Source organism: Trichechus manatus, unplaced genomic scaffold (genome assembly GCF_000243295.1).
Source record: "Trichechus manatus latirostris isolate Lorelei unplaced genomic scaffold, TriManLat1.0 scaffold00014, whole genome shotgun sequence".
Taxonomy (NCBI): Eukaryota; Metazoa; Chordata; class Mammalia; order Sirenia; family Trichechidae; genus Trichechus; species Trichechus manatus.
In genome coordinates, this window is record NW_004443950.1 from 25,521,273 (window position 1) to 25,535,041 (window position 13,769).

The 13,769-nt window shown below is 39.7% G+C and overlaps 1 protein-coding gene across 1 annotated transcript in view; it reads right to left on the reverse strand.

Annotated features, from left to right (window-relative positions):
• ITFG1 (integrin alpha FG-GAP repeat containing 1) overlaps positions 1-13,769 on the reverse strand; it is a 202,474-nt gene that overhangs the window by 167,627 nt on the left and 21,078 nt on the right. The window contains exon 6 of the mRNA XM_012554181.2: positions 5,951-6,045. Within this exon, the coding sequence (XP_012409635.1) occupies positions 5,951-6,045 (95 nt within the window). The remainder of the gene's footprint in view (positions 1-5,950; positions 6,046-13,769) is intronic.

Genomic DNA, 13,769 nt, shown 5'->3' on the forward strand with positions numbered 1-13,769 from the left:
GAGAGGTAGTGGCAGGCCAAATTACACGGGGCCTAGTGCAAGTCAGCAAGTGAGGAAACAGGAGAATGGAAGGTCAGAGAGGTAGTGGCAGGCCAAATTACACGGGGCCTAGTAGGCCGTTTTAAGGACTTTAGCTATTTCTCTAAATGTAATGAGAAGCTACTGGAAGATTTTGAGAATGGTATTACCTGACCTGGTTTTCTAAAGGATCATGGTGGCTCATGTGTGGAAAAGAGACTACAGGGGGCAAGGGTGGAGCAGGAGAACTAGTAACTGTAGTTAAGTACACTAATCCAGGTGACAAATGATGGTGTCATGGACTAGGATGGCCGCAGTGGAGGTAAGAAGTCATCAGTTTGTGGATGTATTTTGAAGGCAGAATGGCAGGATTCTCTGACAGACTTGATGTTGGGTGTGATGGAAAGAGGGTACAAGGACTGCAGAGTTCTGACCGAGGAAATCCAAGAATGGGGCTGCCATTTAGCGAGATGGGGAAGACTGTATGTTGAGGAGGCCTGGGAGGAGAGATGAGGGACTCAGTTAGGGACACATCAGACATAGAGAGGTGGAGATGGTTACTAGGCAGGTGGATATTTGACGCTGGAGTCTGCAGGGAGGTTCAGCCTGGACATAGATAAACATGAGCATTGTCAGCTTGTACATGGTGCTTAAAGCCTTGAGATCACTACGGGTATGCAAGGAAAGACAGGCAATCTTGGACAGAACCACCAAAAGCACTACAAACAAATGGTACACTGAGCACTAGTGTGCTTCTGGGGCCGGAAATCCTGCTGTATTCACAACATTTCAGACTTAAATCAGTGTGATAAAAATCACGGTCACATCTGAATACAGAACGGTGATGGCTTGCCATTAACGATATCCCTGTGGTTCATGCTGTGGCGGCACGTGAGTGCAGTGAGCCTGTGCTTCATCTTTTAACCCTTGGTTCCAAGCACAATGCCTGGCAGACAGGCTCAGTAAACAATTATCGAATGTGGTGAATGAATGAAAAAGAATTTGTGATATTAAAGACGTTTTCAGGTCATGTTTCCTTGGTCTTCTCACTTTAAATGCCCGACAGGCCCCATCCACCCAGCCCTTTGCTCAAAGGAGTCCTCGGGGAGGCACGGTGAGTGTGAGCTTTCCAGACCTACTGAAAGCGAAACATGCTCGTCCCAGCCAACAGACGCAAGGCTAAAGGCCCTTTAAAGTGATAGCTTCCCAGTTTTATAACAAGTAGACAAGCATCTCACTAAGAAAATGGGAAGGAGTCCCTGGGGTTGAGGGCTGTCTATTTAGATCACCTCACCAAGAGACCGGTCTCTCAATTCCTCTAACTGGCTGCACTTCAGGGCGAGATGCCAGCACGCTGACCATTATTCGGCAGGAAGAAGAAAGGGAACGGGGCAGGAGCAGTGCTCAGAGAGACCTTTATAACCTAACTCGTCACAGCCAAGATCTTACCTTTGATATATGTATGCATCAGGGATACTACAGACCCTTTCCCATTCCTTTGTACAGTGATCTCAGTCACCTAAAGGCGTTCATTTGCTTGGGGCAGCAGTTCTTAAGGTGACTGGTCTCAGGACCCTTCTGCACCATTAAAAACTAGTAAGGACCTCAAAGAGCTTTTGTTTATGTGAGCTACAGCTACTGATATTTACCATATTAGGAATTAAAACAGACATTTTTAAAACACAAGAATATTCAAGCACACATACAAGCTGTCAGAGCAATAAAGTCCTTATATGTTATTAAGTTTCTAGAAAACTCCACTGTACAAATATGACAGAATGGCAGTGAAAAAGGCAACTGATGTCTTACAGTTTTTACGAAAATCATTTCGAACTCGCGGACCCTCTGGAAGGGTCTTTGGGATCCTAAGGGATCCCCAGACCACACTTTGAAAATTACTGCTCCAGGGCAAAATTAGGGTTAGTAGAGCAGTACTCCAAAACAGCAGTTTCCGAGTCCTTAGTCAGAACATTTTGTCGAGAATGAAAAAGTGATACCTAAACTCCCCAAATTCTATTTACATATTAAAAGCAAAATCTGGGATGTGAACAAATATTACTTTAAGTATCAGGTAGAAAGAACTCAGGTCAGGATCTTCACCCAAGCACAATTTATAACAAACAAAACGCAAACTGAAACAGAACACAAGCCTGGAAACAAACTAACCGTTTAAAAAAAGGACTATTTAAACAAATTATGTTACAACCATAAAGCAGATTGCTGTTAGGCGTCGTGGAGTCGATTTTCAACTCATAGTGACCCGATGTGTTACAGAGCAGAACTGCCCCACAGCGTTTTCTAGGCTGTAATCTTAAGGGAACAGACGGCCAGGTCTTTTTCCTGTGGAGCTGCTGGGTGGGTTTGTTTGATTCATCAACCTTTCAGTTAGCAGGTGAGCACTTAACCGTTGCACCACCAGGGCTTCTATACAGTAGGTAAGAGTCCTTATAAAAGTATGCTTTTGGTAGTTGGTAAAAAACTAATGAACAAATTAAAATGCTATAAAAAAGGGAAGAATTATTTCCAGGGGAGAACTCATTTAATAATACATTATATATCTCAGCTTGTCTCTTGTAGGAAGTCCCACTTACACGAAGAATTTCTTACAGTGTTGACCGCTTGGAAAAGATTTACATGTCCTGAGTATACCACGGACAACGAGAACCATGTAACTCATGACTTTTTTCGTTTGGCCACGTTTTTAGCTCAGCTGTGCAGGACTCCACAGATCCAAGAACAGGGTCTCCTACAATCTCCCTTGTTACTACGTACCAGTTTAGAGCTAATATGCATTTATTCATTCTGATACATATTATGGCTAGACTTGTCAGTCTCTCCCAGGAAACTAAATGCTTTGATGGCTGAAAGCACTTCCTGTCATCTGTGTATTTCACAGAAAGCATGTAGAGAGCTTTGCACTGAGCAGGTACTCAATAATGTTTGCTGAAATGATTTCAAATGCAGAGACAGACTTTTAAAGAACAGAATCATAAAATAGGGATTTTTAACATCTCTTGATATATTTTAGGTTATTACCAACTTCTGAAAGATTATTCTTCAAAGACAATTTCTTTACATTTTATATAATAGATTGTTAGCTCAAAATCACAACTCCTAAGAATAAATGGTCTCGTCACAAAAATTTTTAGGTAAATTTTGTTGATCGTGCATACTCAAGAATTCTTAAATTATTGAAATGCAAAGTCAATGTTGTTTAAGGAAGTCTAATATACTCAACTAAAAGTAACTAAGTATCTAAAACATGACAACTAATATAGTTCTTTCCTAAAAAAGAAATTATAGAATACACATATCGTTTATGTACTGCTACGTAATACAATCAAATATCTGGTCACGATTCAAAATGCTCGAATTTGCTCCTCCATGTTTTTATCAAATCAGGAGCTAATCGAGGTCCATAGATCATATTATGTCTCTTAAGTCTTAATCTAGAGCTGCTCCTTCTCTTTAACATTAAAACATTTCTGTAATACAAAACGAGCCTATGACTACACAATTTTCCTGTCTTGAAAGAGGAGCTTTTAAGACAGCTTCCATGACATTGTACTTAAGCCTCATTATGATGGTTTTCACATGATTCAGCATACCAGGTAAGCCATACTAAAAATAACCCTCTTTTTTTCCTTCTTAAATTGTCCCTTCTCTTTCTAACTGGAATACATCCCCAGGAACCAAGAAACTTATAACCATAAAAAAAACTTAGTGGACAAAAGGCCCAATTTGTGGTTTTGTTTGTTTTCAATCAGTAAAATCCACAGTAAATCTGGGGGCTAAAATTTGAACCCTCAAGATGTATCATAAGAATTTAATAATAAAAATGCTCTAGCAAAACTCATAATCAATGCAGACTTAATAAGAGGTTCAGCTTTACAATGTTATTGGCTACCTGTTTCCCAAGTAAAGCTGAGGTGGTTAATCATGGAAAGAAGCTGTATTACTTTTAGCAGCCACCAGGCTTGCTGTACTTATTTGCAGTTAGTACAAGGTATCAGGAAGTCACTGCAAAAGAGATTACAAGTGTTTGAAAACTGTTAAAAATAGGGAGAGAGAGGGGAAAAAATCATTTAACCAGCCTGTCTCAACTGTACTTCAGGGTAACCAAAGAGATGATGAAAAGTTCCCTTTTTATAGAAAAATTCCAGCTAATAATACATGCAGAGGAGTGACAGACTTACGGTGCCATAATTCTGCATCTCCTATTTAAGTAATTAAAGAACTCTGTTGGTGCAGTGGTTAAAGTACCTGGCTGCTAAACCAAAGGTCGGTGGTTCGAACACACCAGCCCTTCTGTGGGAGAAAGATGCGGCAGTCTGCTTCCATAAAGATTTACAGCCTTGGAAACCTGGCAGAGCAGTTCTACTCTGTCCTATAGGGTCGCTATGAGTCAGAATCAGTGTCTTTGGTTTTTTGGTTTTACTGAAGTTATTTGGTCCCTGGGTGGCACAAGGAGTTTGTGATCAGCTGCTGACCTAAAGGCTGGTGGTTCAAAGCTGTTCAGTGACTCTGCAGACAAAAAGGCCTGGTGATCTTCTTCCACACAGATTACAGCCAAGAAAATCCCACGGAGCAGTTCAACTCTGTAACATGGGTTCGCCATGGGTCGGAATCGACTTGATGGCAACAGGTTTGGTTACTTGGTTTACTGAAGTAATCAGACCTGACAATGACCAATGATGGCTGCTAAAAACCATTAGGATGGCCTATGCTGAGGACAAAAACCCTGGTGGGACAGTTGTTAAGAACTATGGCTGCTAACTAAAAGGTCGGCAGGTCGAATCCACCACCGGCTCCTTGGAAATCCAATGGGGCAGTTCTACTCTGTCCTGTAGGGTCACTGTGAGTCGGAATCAATGGCAATGGGTATGCTGAGGACAAACAGCTAAGCTCCTGATCAAGTTTAACATCACAAAGGAGAAACCGAGTTATGTGCCTCCTGACGAGACGAAACACAAAGTAACACCGAGGAGGTGTCCTTGACCTCACCTCCCAACCCCCGCAAGAAAGTCTGATTCTGATCGAGGCTCCAAATCCAACTAATGGTTTAGAGAAAATCCAGTGGACAGAGTAACATGTTAGACAAACATCAAAGGGATGGAATCAGCAAAATGCAGACTGTGAGAAATTCAACAAGACAATATTTCCCCCCACCCAGAAATACAGAGAAACTAAACACCAGTTACAAAGAAAGGGAAAACTTCTAGATTAAAACAGACTTAATGGACATCATACGACGTGTGGATCCTGTGCAGGTTCTGACTTAACAAAAACATTCAGGAGAAAATAAAAAAGTAATTATTATTTATAGATACATACTGAAGTATTTACTGATGATGTTTGGAATTTGTTTTGAAATGGTCTGAGGTGGGAGGAGGATGTGGCGTACAAACAGAACTGATGACTGCTGAAGCTATGTGATGATTCAACGGGGGTGATGATCGCATATACGACTCTGTAACTACCGCAAAGGAGTGTAATGTAATCATCACCCCATTTAATCATACATATCTACTATGTCCAAAATTTTCCATAGTTAAAAGCTTTTAAGACCCTTTGAAATTATTTTGGTACACAAGCTAAATGTTTTCTTTATTATTAAATTTATAGAATTTATTAGTCAACAAATAATTTGTAAAAGGAAAGAACCCTGAGTCAACCATGTACCTAAACTATCATGAATTTCACGTAAGTAGAGAATTTAAATTGTGAGGTGGTTAACCAATAAGAACAATAAAATAATGAAGATTTATCACATGTAGCCCTTTTTCCAATGCCGTTGACTTTTTTCAACGTATTAATATTTGTTTTCAACACTCCGTTCATTAGGAAATGACTGCTAAGTAAAAAGTCAGGAAGTTAAACCACACAACTCGCTGGCAGGTCAGAACGTATCTCACACTTCTGTGCAACTCACCGGCTGTGAAATCTTCAGTCAGATCAATAAACGCATGAGAATGTGGAATTCGCATTTTACTCTCAGTGGTCAACGCAGGATGCCATGATAAATTCCTAAAAAAATTAAATAATTTTCTTAATGCAAACATCAAATGAGCATTTTTTAAAAAGAAAAATCTTTAAATGCATAACATTATAAAATTTATTTTTCTTGAGATATATTTCATACTTTCAATTGCCTCATATGCATGCAAAAGCTGGACAATGAATAAGGAAGACCAAAGAGGTGACGCCTTTGAATTATGGTGCTGATGAAAAGTATTGAATATAGCATGGACTGCCAGAAGAATGAACAAATCTGTCTTGGAAGAAGTACAGCCAGAATGCTCCTTAGAAGCAAGGATGGTGAGACACGTCTCATGTACTTTGGACATGTTATCAGGAGGGACCATACTCTATCATACTTGGTAAAGTAGTGGTCAGTGAAAAACAGGAAAGACCCTCAATGAGATGGACTGACACAGTGGCTAGAACAATGAGCTCAAGCATAACAACGATTGTGAGGATGGCGCAGGACTGGGCAATGTTTCATTCTGTTGTACACAGATCACTATGAGTCAGAACCAATTCAACGGCACCTAACAACAATAATATTCCATATACTATATAATTCCCTCTTTTAAAGAGTACATTTCAGTGGTTTTTAGTATAGTCAGTGCACAATCATCACCACTATCTAATTCCAGAACATTTTCATCATCCCCAAAAGAAACCCTAAGTATTAGCAGTCCTTCCCCATTCTCCACCCTCTCTCCCAACCCCTAACCAGTAACCAGTTGCCTTGGAGTTGATTTTGACTCATGGCGATCCCACGTGTGTTCAGAGTAGAACTGTGCTCCACAGGGTTTTCAGTGGCTGATTTTTCAGAAGTAGATCGTCAGGCGTTTCTTCTGAGGTGTCTCTGAGTGGACTCAAACCTTCAGCCTTTCAGTTAGCGACTGAGCCTGTTAGCTGTTGGCACCACCTGGGGACTCTCTCCACAGCCCCTAGCAACCACTCATCTACCTTCCATCTCCACGGGTTTGCCTATTCTAGACATCCCACATAAACACAATCATGTACTACGTGGCCTTTCATGTCTGGCTCCTCTCACTTAACATATCTTCCAGGTTTATCCATTTAGTAGCATGTATCAGCTCTGCAGTCCTTTTGATGGCTGAATAACATTCCACTGCGTGGATATACCACATTATCGTTTACTCCTCCAGTGATGGACACTGGGGTTGTTTCCCCTTTGGGTTATTATGACTAGTGCCACTATGAATGAACATTCTTGTACGTGTCTGCATGAGTGTCTGCGTGGACATACGTTTTCAATTCTCTTGGGTATATATGCAGGGTAGTCCCTGGGTGGTACAAATAGATAACACGCTCAACTGCTAATCAAAAGGCTGGAGGTTCGAGTCTACCTGGAGGCACCTCAGAAGAAAGGCCTACTTCCAAAAAATCAGTCATTGAAAACTCTGTGGAGCCCAGTTCTACTCTGACACACATGGGGTCATGGTGAGTCAGAACTGACTTGCAGGCCATTGGTTTTTATATATGTAGGAGAGGAATCGTTGGGCCATATGGTCACATTATGTTTAATTTTTAGAAGAACTGCCAAACTATTTTCCGAAGTGGTTTCACCATTTTTCATTACCACTAGCAATGTAGGAGGGTTCCAATTTCTTCACATTTTGGTCAAAACTTGTTTTTTTTTTAAAGACCAGATTTACTGGCCTGACGGAGAGCGGAAAAACCCTGAGAGTATGCCCCGAACACCCTTTTAGCTCAGTAATGAAGTCACTCCAGAGGTTCACCCTTCAGCCAAAGATTAGACAGTCCCATAAAACAAAACGAGACTAATGGGGCACAACAGCCCAGAGACAAGGACTAGAAGACAGGAAGGGACAGGAAAGCTGGTAATAGGGAACCCAAGGTTGAGAAGGGAGAGTGCCGACATGTCGTGGGGTTGTCAATCAGTGTCATAAAACAGTATGTGTACTAACTGTTTAATGAGAAACTATTTGTTCTATAAACCTTCATCTAAACAACAACAAAAAAATTTAAAAAAAAACTTTTTTTTTTTCCAGAGCCATCCTACTTGGTGTGAAGTGGTATCTCACCGTGGTTTTCGTTTGCATTTCCCAAATGACTAACGGCTCTGAGCATCTTTACGTGTGCTTATTGGCCATTTATATTTCTTCTTTGGTGAAATGTCTATTCAACCTTCGTCTATTTTTTGATTGTCTTTTTGTTGTGCTGTAGTTCATTATATATTCTGGGTATTAAGCCCTTATCAGATATATGGTTCTAAAATATTTTCTCCCATTCTGTATGTTGTCTATTCACTGTGTTGATAAAGTTCCGATGCACAGAAGTTTCAATTCTGATGAAGTCCAATTTTCCTATTTCATCTTTTGCTGCTCATATTTTTGGTGTCATACATTAAGAATCCATTGTCGAAACCTGGATCCTGAAGCATTATCGCTATCTTTTATTCTAAGAGTTTCGTGGTTTCAGTTCTTATATATAGGTCTTTCATCCATTGTGAGTTAATTTTCATATGTGAGGTGATGTACGGGTCCATAAAGATCAAATCAACGCAGTGCAATCTATCTCTCACACCAAATGAATGAATTTAATCAATCCAATTCACCTCAGTTCCGTAACGTTCACATCTGCAAATGTACTTTTTCCTCTAACCCTAGCCACCTCACAAATTAAAGGAGTATAGTCCTTCTGACTGCCAAGTCTGGCTAAGACTTCAGACTCCAGCTGGAAGCTTGGGGGTTCCCGTGACACCCTCACTTCTGACCTGCTAGCTCTCACCACCCAGGATGCCAACTGTAAGCTCAGGGAGTCTCTAGGCCTCCCTCGATTCTGACCTGCTGGCTCCCACCACTTCCTTGGGAAACTCACAGAATGACTCACAGAACTCACAGCACTATACTTAGGATTACAGTTTTATTACAGCAAAAAGGAATACAGTTGAGCCTGATATTCACTGTGAGTCAGAAATTGACTGGACAGGAATGGGTTGGTTGGTTTGGTTGGGTTCTCCTATGTACATCGATGTCTTTCATCACTAGGAAGCCCCGAGTTCGTGTCCAGAGGCCTCATGACTTGGCATGGTTGATTGGATGAGCCCACGTCCCCTGAGGCTGGGCTGATGATATCAAGTGGTGGGTCTTTATGGCTTGGTCAGCCCTGACCCAAGGGGCACACCTCATTATCATAAACCCTCAGGTGTGGTCTGGAGGCCTTATCAAAGACACTTCAATCACTGGGGAAATGCTAAGGTTTAGAGGTTATCAAGATGAAGGACAAAGACTAAATTTTACGGGCAAAGTTAAATTTTTACCCCACAAGGTCCAAATTCATTCTTTTGCATGTTGAGATCCAGTTGTCCCAGCACGTTTTATTGAAGAGACTATTCTTTCCCATTAGATGGACTTAGCATCTTTGTCAAAATCAACTGGCCAGAGATGTCTGCATTTATGTTTGGACTATCAATTCTATTCCATTGGTCTATGTGTCTATCATTATACCAGTACCAGATTGTTTTGATTACTGTAACTTTAGAGTACATTTTAAAATCTGGAAATGTGTCCTCCTACTTTTCCTTTTTCAAGATTGTTGTGGCTATTAGGGGCCCCTTGCTTTTGAGGATTGGCTTTTCCATTTCTGCAAAAAAGTCCCTTAGAATTTTGAGAGAGATCGCATTGAATCTATAGATTGCTTTGGGTAGTATTAACATCTTAATAACTAAGTTTTTCCATCCATGAACATGAAATGTCTTTCCATTACGTAGGTCTTCTTTCTTTCAGCAATGATTTATAGGTTTCAGTGCACAAAACTTCTACTTTTTTGTTAAATTTATTCCTAAATATTTTATTCTTTTAGATGCTATTGTAAATGAAATTGTTTCCTTAATTTCCTTTTCAGAATGCTTATCAATGATATATAGAAACCTGGCTAGTTTTTGTGTTGACCTTGCATCCTGTCACTTTGCTGAATTCATTCATTAGCTCTAATAGCTTTCTTGTGGATTCCTTGGGATTTTCTATATGTAGAATCAAGTCATCAACAAAAAGGGATCGTTTTACTTCTTTTCCAATTTGTCTATCTTTTTTTTCCTATTTATCTATCTATCTGTCTTGCCTAATTGGTCTGGTTAGGCATTCCACTAAAATCTGAATAGCAGTGGTGACATCCTTTTCTTGTTCCTGATCTTAAGGGGAAAGCTCTCAGTTTTTCTTCATCAAGTGTGATGTTAGCTATGGGATTTTCAAAAATGTCCTTTATCAGACAGAAGAACTCCCCTTCTATTCCTAGCTTATTGTTTTTAACATAAAAGGGTGTTGGTTTTTATCAAATGCCTTTTCTGATCAACTGAGATGATCATACGGTCATCTTTCTTTGTTCTATTGACTAAATTTCTAATTTGAACCACCCTCGCATTCCTGGAAATCCCACTTGGTCATCGTGTATAATCCTTTTAATAGAGTGTTAGATTCAGCTGGCTAGTATTCCGCTGAGGATTTCTGCATCGATATTCATAAGGGATATTGACCTGTAGTTATCTTTTCTTGAGGTGTCTTTGTTTGGCTTTGGGATCAGGGTAATTCTAGCCTCATAAAATGAGTTAGAAGGTGCCATGGACTGAATTGTGTTCCCCCAAAATATGAGTTAACTTGACTAGGCCATGATTACCAGTACTGTGTCATTGTTCACGATTTTGTCATCTGATGTGATTTTCCTAGTGTTGTAAATCCTATCTCTACGATGTTAATGAGGCAGGATTAGAGGCAGTTATGTTAATGAGGCAGGACTCAATCTACAAGATTAGGTTGTGTCTTAAACCAGTCTCTTTTGAGATATAAAAGAGAGAAGCAAGCAGAGACAGAGGGACCTCATACCACCAAGAAACAAGAGCCAGAAAACAGCATGTCCTTTGGACTTGGGGTTCCTGTGGTGAGAAGCTCCTCGAGTGGGGAAGACTGATGACAAGGACCTTCTCCCAGAGCTGACAGAGAAAGAAAGCCTTCCCCTGGAGCTGGCATCCTGAATTTGGACTTCTAGCCTTCTAGACTGTGAGCGGATAAACTTCTGTTCATTAAAGCCATCAATGGGTGGTAGTTCTGTTACAGGAGCACTAGATGACTAAGACAGGAAGTGTCGCCTCCTCTTTTATTTTCTGGAAAAGTTTAAGAAGGATTGGGGTCACTTTTTCTATATATGTTTGGTAGAATTCCATAGTGAAGCCATCTGGTCCAGGACTTTTCCTTTTTGGGAGGTTTCTGATTACCTCCCAAATCAACAAAAAGACAAACACCCAGACAAAAAAATGGATAAAGAAGTTGAATAGACATGTCACCAAAGAAGATATACAAATGGCCAATAAGTGCATGAAAAGATGTTCAACATTAGTAGTCATCAGGGAAATGCAAATCAAAACTACAATGAGACACAACTCCATACTCATTAGTATGCTTATAATCAAAAAATGGAAAATAACAAGCATTGTCAAGAATGTGGAAAACTTGGAAACTTCGTATATTGCTGGTGGGAATGTAAAATGGTACAGCCACTGTGGAAACAGTTTGGATGTTCCTCAAAGAGTTAAAGATAGAATTACCATATTACCCGACATCATTTCCACTGTTAAGTATATATCCAAAAGGATTAAAAACTGGTATTCAAACAAATACTTGCACACGAATATTCACAGCAGCGCTGTTTACAATAGCCAAAAGGCGTAAATACCCCAAATATCCATCAACAGATCAATGGATAAACCAAATGTGGTATATCTATACAATAGATTATTATTCAGCCATAAAGAGGCCTGAATTATCGATACATGCTGCAACACGGACAAAACTTGAGAACATCATGGTTAGTGGAAGAAGCCAGACACAAAAGGTCACATCCTGCCTGGAATGTTCAGAATAGGTACACCAACAGAGACAGAGTGCTGACTGCTGGCTGCCAAAGGCTGGGGGGTAGGAGAAAGGGAGTGTAACTACTTAATGGGTGCAGGGCTTCCTTTTCAGTGATAAAAAGGTTTTGGGATTACACGGTAGTTATAATTGCACAACATTGTGACTACACTAAATGTCACTGAATTTAGTACCTTTGTAGGGTTTAATTTTATGTTATGTGAATTTTTACCTCAACTAAACGAACAGTGCTAGAACAGAGATTCACAATCTCTGAATTTGTTGACGTAGTGCAGATTTGGATTCAGTGCCCATTCTAGGCCTTACACTATGGGAAAAAACCACAGTACAGCGTTCTCGTGTCGCCCGCATTCAGCCTCCCTTAATGTTAACATCTTACATAACATAACTATCAAAACTAGGAAGGTAACACTGGTAGATTACTGAGAACAAAAAGAGGAAGACCAAGTTTAAATGATGTCATTCTCCCACAATTCCTGATTAGTTGAGAACATCCCAATTCTCAAAGGCATTCCCGTATCTGAAGGTCCTGATCATATCAGCTTTCTCCAAAAGGCCTTCTCTCTTCAGTCACTGTTTTCTTGTTACATTTTTCTCTACTATAGCACTTTGGATTGCATTAAAGTTACCGGAGTAGCTTTCTCTTTGAGATTGTTTAAGCGCCTCCAGGAACCCTGAGTCATGGATGTTTGTGTCCACAATGCCTAACCAGGACGTGGTTTCCATGAAGTGGCCAGCAAATACTGGCTAGAAAGAATCATAGACTCAAGTAAGATTTCCTATTCTTTTCTACTTACAGTTAGAATTTGCTAATTTTTTCATAGTACTATGTCCCAATCCAATACGGAACCACAGATATGCCATATCCAAAGAGCAATTTAAAGCTATTTAAATCCAACTTAATTGTGAACACAGTATCTGACTGGATAGGAAACAAAGTTTATTTGTGAATTTGGTTTTGATGTCTTCGGAAAGCAGAGAGGCACAATGGACTAATCTGTTCTTGGTAGGTGGAATCTGGGAAAAGGAGTAAGTATTCATCAGGAGAAAATGGTCAAATGGACCACTTTCTACAAACAACCTCTTCCCAATAACCTTCTTCTACACTCTTTTTAGCACATACTGTGACTCATCTTTAACCTCAACAAGACAATAAAAACAAAAACAAGCAGAATTCATACAACTTAATTATTTCAACCAAAACGTCATAGTAGAAGGCTATGGCAATAAGAAAATATTAAAATAAATTGGGGAATTGTATTTAACATTTGTTGTAAAGTAATTCATGCCAAGCAACTAGATTATTTTTCTTTCATACTGCACAGGTTAGAAATCTTTAAAATAATTTCAACTAAGCACAATTTAATGAGGGCTGATTAGCTTTTTTTTTAAGACAGGCTATTTATTCATCAGCTCTGTAAATTCTAAGCACTAAAGTGTTTTTAATTATTAACAAAATAATCAGACTCAGGCTAGAGATTCTACGACAAGCGCAACCCTGAGTCACTTTCAGAAGACTTTTAATGTTACCAACAAATTCGCAATTATAGGTCAAGAATGAAGTAAAGAACATAAGCTTTTACAGAGTTAAGCTCAATGAGGCTGATCATTAGGTTCTGTCTTTAATTATTACCTAAGCAGTACTGATCTCATTCCCTACAGAATTTTTAATAGGTTCACCATCAAATAAGTCACAGCCAGATTTTTTAGAAATCCTCAATTGACTTGTGGCATTTTGTCCTAGAAGCTATTTAACCAAATGTACATTTCAAATGTACAAATATAAAGCAAATTCATAAAGTGGCAGCCTATGGGCAAAGTGCAGCACAA